The sequence below is a fragment of the Denticeps clupeoides genome, chromosome 20, assembly GCF_900700375.1.
Source record: "Denticeps clupeoides chromosome 20, fDenClu1.1, whole genome shotgun sequence".
In the NCBI taxonomy this organism is placed as follows: Eukaryota; Metazoa; Chordata; class Actinopteri; order Clupeiformes; family Denticipitidae; genus Denticeps; species Denticeps clupeoides.
Window position 1 is genome coordinate 11,764,704 of NC_041726.1, and position 18,912 is coordinate 11,783,615.

At 47.4% G+C, this 18,912-nt stretch overlaps 1 protein-coding gene and 1 pseudogene across 1 annotated transcript; one reads left to right on the plus strand and one right to left on the minus strand.

Annotated features, from left to right (window-relative positions):
- Positions 1 to 640: 640 nt before the first annotated feature.
- LOC114770617 (major histocompatibility complex class I-related gene protein-like) lies at positions 641 to 2,169 on the plus strand (the record flags this gene model as incomplete). Its single annotated transcript, XM_028964656.1, has 3 exons — positions 641 to 714; positions 1,413 to 1,663; positions 1,934 to 2,169. Coding segments are annotated over exons 1-3 (561 nt in total), but the record flags the coding sequence as incomplete, so codon positions are not given.
- Positions 2,170 to 12,683: 10,514 nt separating this feature from the next.
- LOC114770115 (nuclease-sensitive element-binding protein 1 pseudogene) lies at positions 12,684 to 13,693 on the minus strand (annotated as a pseudogene).
- Positions 13,694 to 18,912: the final 5,219 nt, after the last annotated feature.

The following is an 18,912-nucleotide window of genomic DNA, read 5'->3' on the forward strand; positions in this document are numbered from 1 at the left end:
AACTGAAAACGCGACACCGGTGTCACGGCGGCGGCGGCGACTTGTCCGGGTTAAGTGTCTCGCTCAGGGACACGGTGGTAGTAAGTGGGGTTTGAACCTGGGACTTGGCGAGTGTGTCACCAGACCGGTCAAGTTAAAATACCAAATTCACGCGTGCTGTAAGAATCTGAAACACATCTGGCACTGTGCTGTGTAGCCCTGGTCTAATTCTGACCTGGGAACAGTTGTTACCATCATCGGTCTTTCTCTGTTCTTGTGCTCTGGTCTGATTTTCCGGGCATAAAAACGAGATTATGAATAGTACTACGGAATTACTACAGAATATTCTTGAAAAACTTCTTTGATTTGCACTTTTTTACTCCATGTATTCATGTGGAAGACAATTTTCATTCCTAAACAAAGTAAATATTTGGCTATTCATTTATTCTATATAATTCTATATGAATTACACAGTGCATGTAATAATTGTGATAGTTGAATAATTATAAAATGTTGATGTTTTATGAAATAAAAATCTTTATAAAAAACTAAAGTTGCTGTTTCTTCAACAGTGATTCATTCCTGGACAGGATTGTACATGGTGACTACAGGAACAAAGGATTTTCCTGGTTTTATTGCTTTATATTTATTTGATGATGAAATGGTTGGACACTTCGACACCAGGACCGACCGGTTTGAGTTCAAAGAGGAACGGGTGAAAGAGCTGGGCAAGCAGTATGTGGAACAGAAAAACAATTTCATAACTCTTTTAAAGAGATACAAGGATAATATGACAACGATCATAAATGACTTGGTCCACACACAAGATCAAGGTAAGATTGACATGCATCTTCAGCCTTTTAGAATCATAACAGTTTCAGTAGGGGTGGTAGTAGCCTAGTGGGTAACACACTACCCTATAAACCAGAAGACCCAGGTTCAAATCCCACTTACTACCATTGTGTCCCTGTGCAAGACACTTAACCCTGAGTGTCTCCAGGAACCGAGCTGCTGGTGTAGCGGAGTTGTGTAGGTCTATCCAAGTCTTGGTTAATGGCAGAAAGTCAGAAAGTAAAGATGGAAGAGCTGCTATCAAGTCTCTTATTAACTGCTGTTTTGCAGTTTCAGAGCCCACCAGCCACTTTTGTTGAGGATGAAGTAAACAGGGAGGTAGATGTTCTCAGTAGAAGTCTGTGTTGTGGTGATGATTAACTTTATCAGATCTGATTAGCTGCAGTAAACTGCAAGCAAGAGCACAATTTATATTTTGGTCATTATTCTTTTCAACAGAGTCACTTTATACTGTGTATATTGTTGTATTTACAATCCTCTTGAATAAAAAAATCACAACCTTAAACATGTTTACCTGAATAAGTCTAATTTCCTGATTAGAAATCTTTTTCTTTCTTGGCAGTGCATTATTTGATGTGCAGGTCTGGCTGTATTTTGAATGATGAGACTGGAGCTACAGAAGGGTACATTCAGTTTGGTTATGATGGAGAAGATTTCATGTCACTGGACTTGAAGAACCTTTCTTGGATTGCTGCTACACGACAAGCTGAAATCATTAAAAAGAAATGGAACAAAGCTGATGATGACTTCTGGAAGAAATACCTGACTGATGAATGTGTTGTGTGGATAAAGAAGTCTGTGATGTATGGAAACATGAGTCTGGAGAGAAAAGGTACATCACACAGAGAAACACAAAGTAGGACTGTAATCAGTAGGGATCAGTTTTACAAGTCGTGCCTCAAAATTCTATAACATAAGAGTGACTGTATTAAATAAATATATTTATCAAAGAAATAAACTAATCACAGTGTGATCTCATATTTGACACAATAAAACATCAAAATAGAAGTGAGAAATACAACTGAAATAAAATAATAAAGAATGTAACTGTGTTTACAGTCTAAACTGACTGGTAAATCACCTCCTCTCTTCCTGTCTCTAGTCCCTCCTCAGGTGTCTCTGCTGCAGACAGTCCCCTCCTCTCCAGTGGTCTGTCACGCTACAGGTTTCTACCCTGAGAAGGTGAACATCAGCTGGCAGAAAGATGGGCAGGACCTGGATGAAGATGTAGATGTTGGTGAGACGTTGTCCAACCATGACAGAACCTTCCAGAAACGTGCAGAACTCACAGTGACCCCTGATGTGTGGAAGAAGAACCAGTTCTCCTGTGTGGTGGAGCACAAGAGTGGAGACCCAATCCACATGATCCTGACTGAGGAGAAGATCAGGACCAACATCAGTCCAGGTACAGGAGTGACAGCCATTAAATGGAAAATATGTAGGAGGACCAATAACGGCTCTGTAGTTGTAGTCTGTAGGGTGCTAGTCGCCTAGTGGGTAACACACTCGCCTAAGAGCAAGAAGACCCAGGTTCAAATCCCACTTACTACCATTGTGTCCCTGAGCAAGACACTTAACCCAGGAGGACTGTTCCTGTAACTACTGATTGTAAGTCGCTCTGGATAAGAGCGTCTTATAAATTCTGTAAATGTAAATGTAGATTAAATAGATCTTTGTTAATCTTACTTTAAATAGTATAGGAGGAAGTTCAGGCTCCCCTTCAACGTCATAAAATTCAGGCTTATATGGATGATTTTCCATTAACTGAATCCATGTAACACAGACTAAATCACACCCACTCCACTGATCCAGAACTAGATATTTAATTCTGACTACACAATACACCCTACACAAAAACATCAGGTTTGTGACATTATGGTTACAACTTGTTTTATATAAGGAATTATTAATTCTTTTCTGACAATAATAAATAAATAACATTTAATATACAGTGGGTTGCAAAAGTATTCAGCCCCCTTGAAATTTTTTGTCACATTACAGCCACAAACATGAATCTATTTTATTGGAAAGACCAATACAAAGTGGTGTACACTTGAGAAGTGGAATGAAAATCATACATGATTCCAAACATTTTTTACGAATAAATAACTGAAACGTGGGTGTGTGCGTAATTATTCAGCCCCCTGAGTCAATACTCTGTAGAACCACCTTTTGCTGCAATTACAGCTGCCAGTCTTTCAGGGTGTGTCTCTACCAGCTTTGCACATCTAGAGACTGAAATTCTTGCCCATTCTTCTTTGCAAAACAGCTCCAGCTCAGTCAGATTAGATGGACAGCGTTCTGCCACAGATTCTCGATTGGATTTAGATCTGGACTTTGACTGGGCCATTCAACACATGGATATGTTTTGTTTTAAACATTATTGTTGCCCTGGCTTTATGTTTAGGGTCATTGTCCGGCTGGAAGGCGAACCTCCGACCCGGTCTCAAGTCTTTTGCAGACTCCCAGAGGTTTTCTTCCAAGATTGTCCTGTATTTGGTTGGCTCCATCCATCTTCCCATCTTCCCCAGCACCCCCAGAGCATGACGCTGCCACCACCATATTTGACAGTGGGGATGGTGTGATCAGAGTGATGTGCGGTGTTAGTTTTCCGCCACACATAGCGTTTTGCATTTTGGCCAAAAATTTTGGTCTCATCTGACCAGAGCACCTTCTTCCACATGTTTGCTGTGTCCCCCACATGGCTTGTGGCAAACTGCAAATGGGACTTCTTATGGTTTTCTTTTAACAATGGCTTTCTTCTTGCCACTCTTCCATAAATGCCAACTTTGTGCAGTGTACAGCTAATAGTTGTAGATCTCTGCAGCTCGTTCAGTCACCATGGGCCTCTTGGCTGCATTTCTGATCAGTGCCGTCCTTGTTCGGCCTGTGTGTTTAGGTGGATGGCCTTGTCTTGGTAGGTTAACAGTTGTGCTATACTCCTTACATTTCTGAATGATCGCTTGAACTGTGCTCAGTGGGATGTTCAAGGCTGGGAATCTTTTTGTAGCCTCAGCCTGCTTTAAATGTCTCAATAACTTTATCCATGACCTGTCTGGTGTGTTCTTTGGACTTCATGGTGTTGCTGCTCCTAATATTCTCTTAAACAACCTCTGAGGCCGTCACAGAGCAGCTGTATTTGTACTGACATTAGATTACACACAGTTGCACATTTAGTCATTAGCACTTATCAGGTAATGTCTATGGCCAACTGACTGCACTCAGACCAAAGGGCTGAATAATTACACAATTAAACTTGAAACTGTAAGGGTTCACACAAAAATCTGAAAGTGAAGTGATTGCCATTGTGAAACACTGCAGTACAGCACACATTGACACAGTGAAATGTGTCATCTGCATCACCCTTGGTAAGCAGTGGGCAGTCATGACAGGCGCCCGGAGAACAGTGTGTGGGGACGGTGCTTTGCTCAGTGGCACCTTGGGATTAGAACCAGCAACCTTCCAATTACGGGTCTGCTCCTTACACTGGGGGGCCCAATCATTTATTCAGCTAGGGGCAGTGCGAATCCTGAACCACAATGGAGCAGACCTGCTGACTAATAGTTAATTGTATTTTAAATACACATGATCAAAAAGTTCTGATGGAACATGCCAGATAGTAGCTATATGCTCAGGTAAACTTTGAAATTTAAGTTCAATTACTTAGCAAGACACAGCAGGAAGCGGGGATCTCCTTCCTCCATCTTACACAGATGACTAACAGGTTGTCCAGCCCATCTGAACCTTCCCACTCCACACAGTCCAGAATAAAAGTGATTTTTACTTTTACTGCAGGTAATGATGTTCCAGGCATCGTTGCTGCAGGTAATGATGTTCCAGGCATCGTTGCTGCAGGTAATAATGTTCCAGGCATCGTTGCTGCAGGGAATAATCTTCTAGGCATCGTTGCTGGGTCGGTTGTTGTTGCTCTCGTTCTCATCGCTGTGGTTGTTGGTGTTGTGATGGTTGTGAAGAGAAGATCAGGTGAGAGACGCAGCAAACAACATCAGTAACTTCTACACCAAACATGGTGTCATGTGGGGAAACTTCTAATCAGTAAAATACTTTCTCTTTTATACAGGTTACCAGCAGGCCAGCCGTGAGTATTACACTCAATTCAAATACAGGCGGGTTTTTTTTCTTTTTTAAATATTTTATTTGTCTCGGGGAGAAATAAACCTGTAAATGTTTAAATCAGATACTTCAAATCAGAATCTTCGTTTTGTAAAAGATTCACTGTAAACAAATATGTAAGACTTTCAACATCTTCTTTTCTAGAAACTGGTCCAACAGATCTTACCAACACCCAACCTGCCAACCTGCTGCCACTATTCACCCAGGCAACTCACCCAGGCAACCCATCTGCACCAGTTTAAAAGCTGAAACACAAGTAGGATTTTACTGTTATTTGATCTTCAACGTACATCACAAAACAGTACAAGATTTTCCTCAAATGATCTTTATTCCTTGTCTTGCTCTTTTTGTATGGAGAAAATGTTTCAGATCTTTGAGTTCAGATCATGAAAAAGGGGAGCAAAACAAGTGTTGCATTCATATATTTTTTCAGAATCCAAAAACGTTATTTATCCCAGAGGAAATTAATTACATCAAAACTACATGCGCTAGAAAGTACCAATAATTGCCCAATGAAGCTAAAAATGAAAAGGACTCAATATAATATTAATACTAGAGGTGGGCATAGATTAATTTTCTTAATCTAGATTAATCTCACTGTAAACAAGAGTAAGCACAATTATAGAATATATGTGCTACCCAAATAATGACTAAAAGTAAGTCTTTGAGAACGGGTTTCTCAAGCCAGGTGGCGCATTAGACCAGGAGCTCATCTCCTGTTTGCAAAATGCATCACAAACTGCTTGAGAAAGCTGTTCTACTATGATAATTGGTGATGAAAATAAATTATGTTCAATAAGATGTATTTGTGTTTACCAACTGTTTATTCAGTTAAATAGCTGCATCCATGTTACCACGTCACGTTTGATGTGGTCATTTCACAGTTGGAAGACTCGTTCTCGCCCCCTACAGTGCAATTCGGCTAGGTATACATCCGCACTAAAATATCAAGGTGAAAGTCATCATAGTGTAGCGGTTCTTCTTCTGCGTTGTGTAACTTTTTGATTTCGTTTCTTGAACCGCAAATGATGAGCTGACACCCAAGAGATTTTCTGTGCAAAGTGTATTCTGTCAGGATTGCCTGCAGCTGGGCTCCACACCGGAATCCAATCCTGACGCCCCATAAATGCCGGAAGTTTACGCCCGTTCGGGGTCGCTGGCATTTTCGTGAACTTCAGGTGGTAACACTGTTTGTAATTTGAGTTCTGGCAATCGCCACACCCCTACGGGTTAGTTTTAGTTTGTCTGTATTTAAGTTAAATCGTTTTCGGCCACCGCGCCCGTCTTTATTTGTGTTTATTGTTTATTTCATAATAAAAACCCCTTCCCAGAATGTCAGACCTCTGCGCTTCCTTCCCCCGTAAGTCCGTAGTCGTGACAGAATGCCAGCGACCCACCCAAAAGCGCAGAGGTAAAAAGCAGAGGAGAAGAAACGCCGCGAAGGACGCAGCCCGGCGCGGCGAACGCGGACGGCAGGGGAGAGACGCGCCGCCCGTTCTGGTGGAGAGTTTTCTCCCCGAGAAGCCGTGGTACGCGGCGCCGCGTGATGACGTCACCCCCGGGAAACTCCGCGAAACCCGGAAGCGACAACGTCGGCGGGTGAGTGGGCGGAGCGAGGACGTTGGCGTCGGCAGCAGCGAGGAAGTGAGCAGCGAGCGCAGAAGATGCGACCCCCACGATCTTCGGCATGTCGAGCCAAGAACTCTGCGCTCTGCTGGCAAGGCTCCCCGTGGACTGGGACGACACGGACGACGACGAGAGCACGGGAGACGAGAGTTGGGCTCCGCCCATCGCGCCAGTCTGCGATCGTCGCAAGGTCCGTGGGGACCCACGTCACTTCCAGGGGGGTGAGAAGCGACAATGGCGGCGTCCCTCCAGCGAGGAGGTGGGCAGCCTCCCGCCCGAATGGCCAGAGTACTGTCCCTGGGAGTTGATCGCACCCTGGGTCCAGGATGTCCGCAGGGTGGACGACCCTCGGAGTCACAGGTGGGAGGACACGGATGACGAAAGCGACAATGACGTGGATTTTCGTTGGGCAGTCGGGGCCGGGATGGCTCCACCCAGCGCGCGCGTCCGAGATAGTCGCGACATCCGTGAAGATCCACGTGACTTCCGAGGGTATGAGGTCGACACGGACCAACATGAGGATGACGCCGATTGGGCAGTCGGTGCCGGGATGGCTCCGCCCATCGTGCCCGTCCGTTGCGACATCCGTGGAAACCCACATCAGTCCCAGAGGTGCGACAACAGTGAGGAGGAGGACAGCGATGCGGGGGTAAGCTGGTGGAACAGGGCGACAGGAGGTCGCCAACCAGCAACTGCACTGCCGGAACTGCCTCACAGGGAAGATGCCCTCCCAGCTCCAGTCGCCGATCCGCCTTCCCTCTGCTCGGACGTTCCCCAGCTGAATGGCAGCGCATCACCAGCGCCCCCGCATGCTGGAGAAGACGTCCACCACCCCCCACGCCACACGCCCACCACCATCTCCAGCGACGTGCCCAGCCCCGTGTGGGACAGCCCAATTGTCCCGGGACCCTTCAGTGGGGCAGCAGACACGGATAAGACCACCACCATCCTCACGTGTCTGACTGGGTCAGCATGGGGCTGGAGCACAACCCTCTGGCAGCAGGGAGAGACAGACAGGAGTTTTCGGGACTTCCAACAGAGACTGAGGGCGGAGTTTGATCGGCCTGAGCCAGGGATCGAACTCTGCCCCTCCACCACATCCAGCGCCAGTCAGGATCCGGGGCAAGAAGACCCAGCACTGGTGGGCGACGAGAAGGTCGCTCCTCCCGAGATCCTGGCTGTGCCCCCTGAGGAGGTCCCGGAGAGCCCAGAGAGGGAGCCAGACGACCCTCTCTTTTGTCTGTCTCTGTCTGTGTGTGTGTGCGTGGTATATGTGTCCGTATGTCGCCCCCACTTCCCCTCTTTGTGTCCACCAGATGGCGACCCAGCCATGGAGCAGAACCCCAGGGAGGAGGTTCCTGACCCGAATGTGCTGGTCCAAGGCGAGGTGGACAAGCCCCAAGGTACCCCTAAGTCCAGCCGGGGGGGGTGCTCCCCCAAAGAATTTTTTGGGGGGGTGCAGTTCGGGTTGGGGACTCCTCCTGAGGGGAGGGGAGGTGGGGAAGCGATGGAGCTGGGTCCTCCGGTAGCCAGTGAGGAGGGCGGGCCAGGCATGGGCCTGCGTCTGCCTCCAGAGGGGTGGAGCGCCATAGAGCCCCCGGGTAGGCAGGAGGACCCAGCTGGGACAGACAGGAAGAGGGCCTGCTTGTCCCAACGGACGCAGAAGGGGCTAGCCGGATGGTCTGGCAATGCCCCCCCCTTGGCACCAGGGCCGGGCAGCGAGAGGGGCTGCATAGTCCCAGAAGGCACCAGCCTGGGGTGCCTGGAACAGTCGCCGGAGGTTCCAGGACAATCTCCCTGCGCGGTGCAGGGGGTGACACAAGACGTGTCAGAGGGGACGTGTGGAGACAGGGCCCACACATACCCAGATGGATCGGCCCTGATTATTGTGTGCCACCGGGGCCGCCACGCCTGACCACGCCGGGGAGCCAGGCCGAGGGTCCGGGGCCGCCACGCCTGACCACGCCGGGGAGCCAGGCCGAGGGTCCGGGGCCGCCACGCCTGACCACGCCGGGGAGCCAGGCCGAGGGTCCGGGGCCGCCACGCCTGACCACGCCGGGGAGCCAGGCCGAGGGTCCGAGGCCGCCATGCGGGACCACGCCGGGGAGCCAGGCCGAGGGTCCGGGGCCGCCAAGCGGGACCACGCCGGGGAGCCAGGCCGAGGGTCCGGGGCCGCCAAGCGGGACCACGCCGGGGAGCCAGGCCGAGGGTCCGGGGCCGCCAAGCGGGACCACGCCGGGGAGCCAGGCCGAGGGTCCGGGGCCGCCAAGCGGGACCACGCCGGGGAGCCAGGCCGAGGGTCCGGGGCCGCCACGCCTGACCACGCCGGGGAGCCAGCCTGAGGGACCGGGGCCGCCACGCCTGACCACGCCGGGGAGCCAGGCCGAGGGTGCGGGGCCGCCACGCCTGACCACGCCGGGGAGCCAGGCAGAGGGTCGGGGCCGCCACGCCTGACCACGCCGGGGAGCCAGGCCGAGGGTCCGGGGCCGCTACGCCTGACCACGCCGGGGAGCCAGGCCGAGGGTCCGGGGCCGCTACGCCTGACCACGCCGGGGAGCCAGGCCGAGGGTCCGGGGCCGCCATGCGGGACCACGCCGGGGAGCCAGGCCAAGCGGGACCACGCCGGGGAGCCAGGCCGAGGGTCCGGGGCCGCCAAGCGGGACCACGCCGGGGAGCCAGCCCGAGGGACCGGGGCCGCCACGCCTGACCACGCCGGGGAGCCAGCCCAAGGGACCGGGGCCGCCACGCCTGACCACGCCGGGGAGCCAGCCCGAGGGACCGGGGCCGCCACGCCTGACCACGCCGGGGAGCCAGCCCGAGGGACCGGGTCCTCCAAGGGGAGGATACAGCAGGGCAGGAGCCCTGTGGTTGCCGCCGTCCGCCCCGCCGCCTCCACTGATGGTACTGTTGGGGCTCCGAGGACGTAGCCCTTGGAGGGGGGGCTCTGTCAGGATTGCCTGCAGCTGGGCTCCACACCGGAATCCAATCCTGACGCCCCATAAATGCCGGAAGTTTACGCCCGTTCGGGGTCGCTGGCATTTTCGTGAACTTCAGGTGGTAACACTGTTTGTAATTTGAGTTCTGGCAATCGCCACACGCCTACGGGTTAGTTTTAGTTTGTCTGTATTTAAGTTAAATCGTTTTCGGCCACCACGCCCGTCTTTATTTGTGTTTATTGTTTATTTCATAATAAAAACCCCTTCCCAGAATGTCAGACCTCTGCGCTTCCTTCCCCCGTAAGTCCGTAGTCGTGACATATTCTGTACAAAAAGCAAGGTCGCGTCAGAACATCGCGACTTTCTGCACCTCTCTCTACAATATACAGTATTAAAAGAACATAAAAAAATATTCACAAAATAACACACATGCAAAATATTCCTAATATGTACATAAATTAAAATGAAAGAAATAACTTTGTGTCCAAGAGACCTGAACTGGGTCTCAAAAACAAAATAAAAGTCTTTAGGAAATAAGAAAATAAAAGACAAGAAAGAAGAAATATACTTATAAATCTAGTGTAACCATTTAACTCCGACACAAAAGCTTGCGTAGTATAGACCCAGCTCCCAACCCAACTTTGTGAATAGATTAACAGAGATATTTTTTTTATCGCCGATAAGAGTCACGTTAACGCAGCACGTTAACGCAGATAACGGCCCACCACTAATTAATACATTTACACTACATTCAGATAACATTTACAAAATTTCTCAGACGCCCTTATTCAGAGCAACTTACAATCAGTAATTACAGGGACAGTCCCCCCCTGGAGCAACTAAGGGTTAAGTGTCTTGCTCAGGGACACAGTGGTAGTAAGTGGGGTTTGAACCTGGGTCTTCAGGTTCATAGAGTGTGTTACCCACTAGGCTACTACCACCCTACTAAAAAAAAATTATGAATTAGATAGTCTCTGTTATGACTAAAATATCATGTATTATAAAAAAAATATAGATTATTTAGAGTATGCACAGTATATAGACACAAAAATACAATTTCAATTAAGTAAAAGTATATTGAAAAAAAGAAGCATATTGCACCTAGAAATCATTGCACAATACATTATGTATAAGTAATATTTAAGTAAGAATCAATGTATAAATACATTGCACATGTTAAAAAGTTGTTACAGTTATTATGAGGATAAGCGATAGAGGGAACGATTATAGAATCTGATTGTGGTGGGAAGGAAGGATTTTCTGTGGCATTCAGTGCTTTGATGAGACTGTTGCTGAAGGTCAGTCACCACACTGTAGATGAGTGGGTGCTCAGAATTGCTCATGATGACCTGTGGTCTTTACTTTACTTTACTTTACTTTATTTGGCAGACGCTTTTATCCAAAGCGACTTACAATGGGAAGACACCAGCAATTCTCGTTCGATTTCTATAGAATATCAAGTATACAAACTAAGAGCCCTGATAAGGCTTAGACTTGTCATTGAAGAACATGCTCGGAGAGTGTTGGGTGCTAGACTAAGAAAAATTATAATGTATTTATACATTTTGTATTTGTTTGTTAAATGTGTATGCATGTGTATGTGTTAAATTTGTCTGTAATATTTTTGGAATAAGAGGGTTTTCACCTGCTTCTTAACAGTGGTGATAGTCTCGGCTAGTCGTGTGGAGGAGGGCAGGTTGTTCCACCAGCCAGGGACAACAACGGAGAACAGACATGATTGGAATCGGAGACCCCGTGAAGAAGGAATTTTTAGTCTCCTTTCGTTTGCCGATCTGAGAGAGCGTGTAGGAGTGTATCTAGGTAGTAGTGTGTTGATGTAGGAGGGCGCAGTTCCATTTACAGCCCTGTAGGCAAGCATCAAGGATTTGAACTCAATGCGAGCAGCTACCGGGAGCCAGTGGAGGGAGGTAAGGAGAGGTGTAACAAAATACATTTACAGCATTTATCAGACACCCTTATCCAGAGCGACTTACAATCAGTAGTTACAGGGACAGTCCCCCCCTGGAGACACTCAGGGTTAAGTGTCTTGCTCAGGGACACAATGGTAGTAAGTGGGATTTGAACCTGGGTCTTCTGGTTCATAGGTGAGTGTGTTACCTAGTAGGTTACTACACCTACTAGGTTCTTGGTCTGGACAGTGATCTACTTTGTCTAGTTCCCTGCCCACCACCGAGCCTGCCCTCCTGATCAGTTTGTTCAGTCTCTTAGCGTCAGTCACCACAGCATAGAAGATTGCACTGGCCACCACCATCTCATAGAACATGAGCAACATGGTGTTGCAGTCTAAAGAATCTACAGTAGAATATTTGCTTACTACCTGGCATTCTGATTCTTGTCCCCCAGGCGACTGAAGAACTGTCATCTACTAACACACCAAGCCAAACCAGCCACCCAAGCTGCTCACAAAACGGCGTTGCCCTCACGGACTAGAACCAGGCCAGACGCTCCAACCACAGCTGACCTGAGATGTTCCTCCTGCTTCTCTATCTCTCCTTCGTTTGCTGGGTCTGCTGTACTTGACAGCTGTGTGATGACCTGTGACCAAAATAGTCACAGGTAGGATAAGAGTAGAAGGAGTGCAGACACCCAACCAGTTCTCAGGTAAAGTGGAGCGCAGTGTTTTACCACCACCAGATGTCAGAACGATCAACTTTTGGGGAATCAGACAGGTTGTGGATGGATGCACAATATGAAACATTCACAGTACCAACAGTATTACCAGGGGAAGGGTAATACCTTGATACCTCAGCATCAAAAACAGGGGGAACATCGGTTTTTGATCCTACAGGAAAAAGGAAATCCCAAAAAGAGCAAAAAGGATCAAGGTTATCTTGAGTCATAAGTTGGATAAGACAGGTAATTCAGTTCGGCTGGAGTGGGGACAATCTTCAACAATGGGCGAGGTCCTAAACATACAATGCAATCAGATTTCGCAATGTCACCAGTAGCTTCTGCAAGTAACAACAAGTTATTCCTGTGGCCAAGTTTTTTTTTTGTTTTTTTTTTTCAAAACAGACCAAATATCAAATTATTTTTCCCTTTAAAAACCATTTGGTGTAAAAACTTAAGACCGATTTAGAAAACCATCTGCCGTTTCCCCAAAATGTTTAACTGTCACCTGAAAATAATGGAAAAGAACAAGTCTGCATAGATTCTGCAGGCAATTGGTGGTAATCTGGTCAAATGCATGTTGCAAGCTTAGACGATTGTCAAGTCAAATCTGTTTCTTATTGCTCAGATCTTTGATGTTTCTTCTTGTTGACTTTACCGGACGATGGTAGCGATGGTAAATCAGTGTTTATTCAGCCCCGCCCTGCTCAGCCTTGGGAGCGGACGTTTTCTCGGCGGATGTTTCGGCCTCCTTGCTCTCTTTGCCATCCTGAGGTTCGGTGGTCTGGGCGGTAGTTGATGTTGCATCTGTAGCGCCGCTGGTGGGGCTCCTGGTTCTCTTTGCCTTCGCCCTGGTTCTCTTTGTCTTCCTCGCCTTCCATCACCAGTCTGGGACGTGGGGGACTCCTTGGTCTGAAGCCTCGGTAGTAGTTCTGCCTCACTGGTTTGCTCTGGTCTGGACCACCCTGGTTGTCACTACCTTCAGTTCCTTCTGTCATTTCCTTTCGTGGTGCGCTGGTATATGGGGGGCGGCTGCCATAGCGTCGGCAGACAAAGTACGGTGGATAGCGCCACCTGCCAGGGAACAAAGTTCTGCGTTGCTGTGGCTGTGCGACCCCCTCAGGACCAATTTCCTGGCTCTCTCTCTTCTCCCGCCCCTCGCTCTGGTAGTTATCCTGGTAGTTGCGTGGGGGTCTCCTCCGGCGTGGGTACCGCCTGTAGCGGTCCCGGTCAGCGGCGTATTTGCTGCCCTGGACTGGGACCCCCCCTGGGCCGGTGACATTGGCCGCCTCGGCACCCTTCTCCCCTTCAACGACATCAAACTCCACAGTCTCACCGTCCCCAACACTGCGGAGGTATTTTCTTGGGTTGTTTTTCTTTATGGCAGTCTGGTGTACAAAAACGTCTTCTTTTGTGTCATTCCTGTTGATGAAACCATAGCCGTTGCGAACGTTGAACCACTTCACTGTCCCCAGGACCTTTGTTGGAATGTGTGTGAGTGTGTCTGTGTGGGTGTGCATGACCTTGGTTGGAGCCTCCTTCAGGGCTGCAGCCGCGCCTTCGTTTGGAGCTCCGCCCCGCTTCACCCGTCAGTCTGTTTGGGATTGTTCATGGTGGGTGTGTTCTCCTCTTTCTTCATTGGGACATTCTCGTAACCAATGTCCTCTTTGGCCGCAGTTGAAGCACACATCCGATTGTTCCTCGCTTCGTGGTCTCCACTGTCCTCTCCATCTTTTGGTGCAATCTCGTGCCCAGTGTCCCCTTTGGTTAAACCTGAAGCACACATCCGGTCCACGATATGAAGTGGAGTTGGCAGCAGCATGCTGCAACAGAGCCAGTTGTGCCCTGTGGGTTGAATCTTTGTTTTTGTTGTCTTCTTTGATCCTCGCTTCCGCCTGTCTGGCCTGGGCGTGGCGCGCATGGCGCAGAACTTCAGCGAGACGCACTGAAGCATCTGCCCACATGATGCAGGAAGTCTTTGTTGCTTCACTGAGGGGGGGGAGAAGGCCATCAATGAAGGTATTTTTCAGGAGCGCTTCGTACGGTGTCATACCTTGTCCAGGGTAATCATGGGGGCGAGCAAGGCCGCTGTGGTCATCAAACACAACTTGGAGTCGAATCAAGAAATCTTCTGCTGACTCCAAAGGCTGCTGAGCACACGAGCTGATTTTAGAAAGGTCACAGGCAGTAGGAAAGTTACCAGCGATCGCGGTCACAAGTCCTTCAGCCCAACATCTGTAGTCTGCATCTCCCCGCACTGCACCAACGTCGTTTTAATCAGCAGATGCCTAACCAGGGGTGCAGGGCTGATGATGGGTAGTGAAATGTTCACGTAGCTGACCATACTGCGCAGGGGTCATGTGCCTTAGCAGGACTCGGGCCATTTCGGTGGATGTCGGTGTGAATTCTCTGATGAAATCGTTCACGGCTCTGGACAGGGCCGCACCCCCTTGATCTGCATTTGGGAGATGCTTGGAAGAGTTCAGAAGGTCTTCCGTTGTCCATGGTCTGTAAACAAATGTAGGCCCCCCTGTCCCAGCGACCTGAATCATGGGGAGAGTTGCAGTTGAGGGTCCTGATTGTTCAGAAGATGTGGTGGCAGACCGGGTCTTGGGTGGAGAATATGGGGCGGCTGCTCTGGTGGTGGTTTTTTTCTCAGAAGTTGAAGCAGTGACGCCATCATGCTGTGGTGGTTTCTGCTGTTCTTGTAACGGTTTCTCCAGCGGGAGTTGCTGCTGTTCCAGTGGGGGTTGCTGTTGGGGGTAGGGCGGAGGGGTGGAGTCTTCTACAGAGAATTTGCATACAGAGAATGTATGCAAATTCCTTAAATTAAAGACTGAAATGTAAACTAAATCGTGCAACCATTTAAAAAAGATAAATGGGTCTTAATCTCTGAGCATGCTCTTCGCTGACAAGTTGAGCCTTATCAGGGCTCTTAGTTTGTAAACTCAATATTCTATAGAAATCGAACAAGAATTGCTGGTGTCTTCCTCTTGTAAGTCGCTTTGGATAAAAGTGTCTGCTAAATAAAGTAAAGTAAAGTAAAGTAAAGTATTGGGCCCAAGACTGATCCAGCCCAGGCCATCTGTAACGTCCTGGCGCTTCTGACCCACCAGGTGGCGCCCCATCTTGGTTTGTTTTCCATGTCTCTGGAGAAGCGTGGTAATTATGACCATTTTACCTACAAGTAAATTGCTTCCCCAGTTTCTCCAGTCCTGGCCGGTTGTCTACATCTGTGTTCTGTGTATTTTCTGTTCTGTTTCACAGTCACATTATATTTCGCTTGTGTTCCCCTATAGTGCCATAATGAATAAATTATTTTAACTTTAAACAATTAAATGATTAATTCTATAAATATTCTTATTTACGGTACACCAACACATCTGAAGTTTTGAGTGGTTGAAGCGAACCTCAATTTGGTCTCTCACACTGAATTCTTCTGAGGTTCAGATGGGATTGATCTAGCATGTACCCATGACGCATGTTCCTCAGATTTCAAGGCCACGGCTGTTGTTAGGAGTTCCTGGTGAGATTCCTCAGCCCATACTTCAGAATTTCTTTTGATCTCATTTGCAGCAACAATTTTTGTGGCGAAAGTGGTGACAGTTTCAGACTGAATGTTGGTGTCTGGAATGGTCCTCTGTACATCTGACCAACTGCCACATGATGTCTCAGCCCACATTTACATTTACATTTACATTTATGGAATTTGGCAGACGCCCTTATCCAGAGCGAATTACAACGTGCTTTCAAGTTACCATAGATGAAGTGATCAGTTCCGGTTCATTAGGACCCCAACTATGAATACAATCTTTTTATTCACTCTGTTGTAGATTCTGTACACAAGCTCGACAATAAGAAGGTTAGAAGTTAATCTAAATATTCTTTAAAGAGGAAGGTCTTGAGCTGTCGTTTGAAAGTACTCAGTGACTGAGCTGTTCTGACCTCGAGGGGAAGTTCATTCCACCACCGAGGGGCCAAGACGGAGAAGAGTCTAGATGAATGTTTTCCTTTTACCTTCAGAGACGGGGGGACCAGGCGAGCAGTACTGGAGGCTCAGAGTATATGAGGTGCAGTGCAAGGTATCCACATCCTTAAACACCAGAAGTGGGAGGACACTCCCTTTCAAACTATAAAGATGACATGGCTGCTGAGTTCATTAACAATTCCTAAAACAATGCATTTCTATGATCACTAGTTATTTTTGTTCAGGTGAATTCAGATTGTCTGCGTTGCTTATTCAGTAACCACATTTTATCAGCGAAGCAAATTCTCTGTTGCATCTGTTACATTTAGTTTCTTGCCCTTTATTTGTAGAATTTGTTTATCTTGTTTAGCCCGTTCTGGCATGGTGGGTGAAGGCAGGGACCCACCCTGAGCACAGCACCAACCCAGGCTTTTGTATTGTTTTGTTTGAATATATATCAAACTAAGTAAAGTTGTGTTTTATAGCTGAAATCATTGAAATTTAAATTTAATTGGTGCATTATTCATCATTTATCTTCCTCATTCTCACCCAGAGAGAGATTGCCAGCATGTCTCTGGTCCCATTTGGATGTTAGCTGTTCTGGCTCCTCCAGCTTTGCGGATTTTGTGGATCCGGTGCAGAGCAGTCAGGTGAAACGCATCATTTGACAATCTCTGTTCCACCTGGACTGTTTGGGGACTTTTCTGCCATCTGCAGACTCTGATGTGGCATCATCTGGCTTTTCATCCTTGTCCTGTGGGTTCCTGTGTAGCTGGTTTCTGGATGGTACTTCTTCCACCCGAAGGTGTGAGCGGGTTGTATAGAAGTCTGTTTCTCTACATCATACTCAGAAACTCTTTCAGCTACTATGAATAAGTAGAAGTTGATCTCCAGTTGGATTACAGAAGCCCTCATGGGGCCGTTTCAAGTGTGAGGTTAGTATGGGTCATGGGTCAACCCGAAAGCATGTCATGCAGTGTCAGGAACATACATCTTTTAGCAGCACCTACCCCACCTTCAATAGAGTTCACCGTTCACCTCACAACCTTTTAACAACACTCCAACTCCATTGAGTAAACAAAAAACAGTCATAACTTCTTTTGTGCCGGTCTGTCAGGATTGCCTGCAGCTGGGCTCCACACCTGACTCAAATCCTGACGCCCCATAAATGCCGGATGTTTCCGCCCCTTCTAGGTCTCCGGCATTTTTGTGAACTTGACATTGTAACCGTGTGTTAGTATTTTCAGTTCTGGCAATCGCCACACGCCTACGGGTTAGTTTTAGTTTTTCTGTGTTGTAGTTAAATTGTTTTCGGCCATCGCACCGCTGTTTATTTGTATTTATTGTTTGTGTAGTAATAAAAACCCCGTTCCCAGTATGTCAGACCTCTGCGTAAGTCCGTAGTCGTGACAGAATGCCGGAGACCTAGAAGGGGCGGAAACATCCGGCATTTATGGGGCGTCAGGATTTGAGTCAGGTGTGGAGCCCTGACTCAAATCCTGTTAATTTTTATACCACTACATTAGATGCTTCCTAGTCACTTTTCTGTATTCTTATTTTCCTATTTCATATCTTATTCTTTTTTTATTAGGGTTCGCCACAGTAGATAAAACATCTCTCTTTCACACCAGCCACCTTCATGTCCTCTCACCATATCCATCAACTATTCTTCCAGGCCTTACTCTTTCTAATCCACGTCATTTGTCAATCTCAGTTTTTTTTTCAAGTTCATATTTTATATATATGGCAGAGTAATCATTTTAATTCTAAAGGTCAATGATGTATTTTATTCCACAAAGTGTACCCAGTTGAAAAATTCTGGTTTAGCAGTTTATAATTCTGATAGAAAGGTGTCAAAATACATTGTCCATCACTGTTTTCATACCTCCTGCATTCCTTCAAAATGGTAAGGGTGCCCATTCTGACACGAGAAAAGTTCCTGCATCCTGTGGATGTTCCTTTGACACGTAGGTGGTACGTGTCAAAGGAACATCCACAGGAAACCATGCAGGAAACCACCCCTTCTTGGAAACAATACTGCCTGAATGCAGTTCCATCATTCAGCTTGATAATGTGCCCAGCCACACTTTAAAATGGTTGAAATGTGTTTGAGGTATTAATTATTCTGGCGCTACACTTGCAGCTAAATATTCAAAATTGTGATTTTGTCAGCTTCCAAATGAATAAAAAATGTAAGAAATTAAAGTTGACCCATATTTACAACCACAGACATTCTGAATTATAAGTCATAGGATCAACTTTTTGCAGGATTAATACATATTTTTTACATGTTTGACTGGATCTACACTGTTGTGATGGTACGGGCATAATACTGGTTAGCCGCTGTGGTGCATCCAGTAAGAAGGTCCAGTCTTCAGTCTTTTTAATCAGTACGTAAAAGGCACTTAACAGGTAACTATGTTTGGTTCCACAAAGAATATAACAGAATAGAATTATGAAAATAACGAACCAGTTAACAATTATAGCATCACTGACTTTACTTTTACATTTTACCTGTTAAGAGCCATGAACAAGGTACCATGGAGCTGAGTCTAGTGCAGGAACAGAATTTGTGTTTGTTTTCTCTCACAGTCACATCCAGAAACTGCGGCCATTTCAGAACGTGCACACGTTTTTAACACATGTAGAAAACAACTTAACTCAATACTGTCATGAGAGCATTGCTGCCCCCTCACCAGCTTCACCCGATCAGCCTCTCCAAGCTACTGATTACTCCACCCCTCCTCCTCCTCTTCATCTAATCCTGTTTATGTTTCCTTGCTCCTT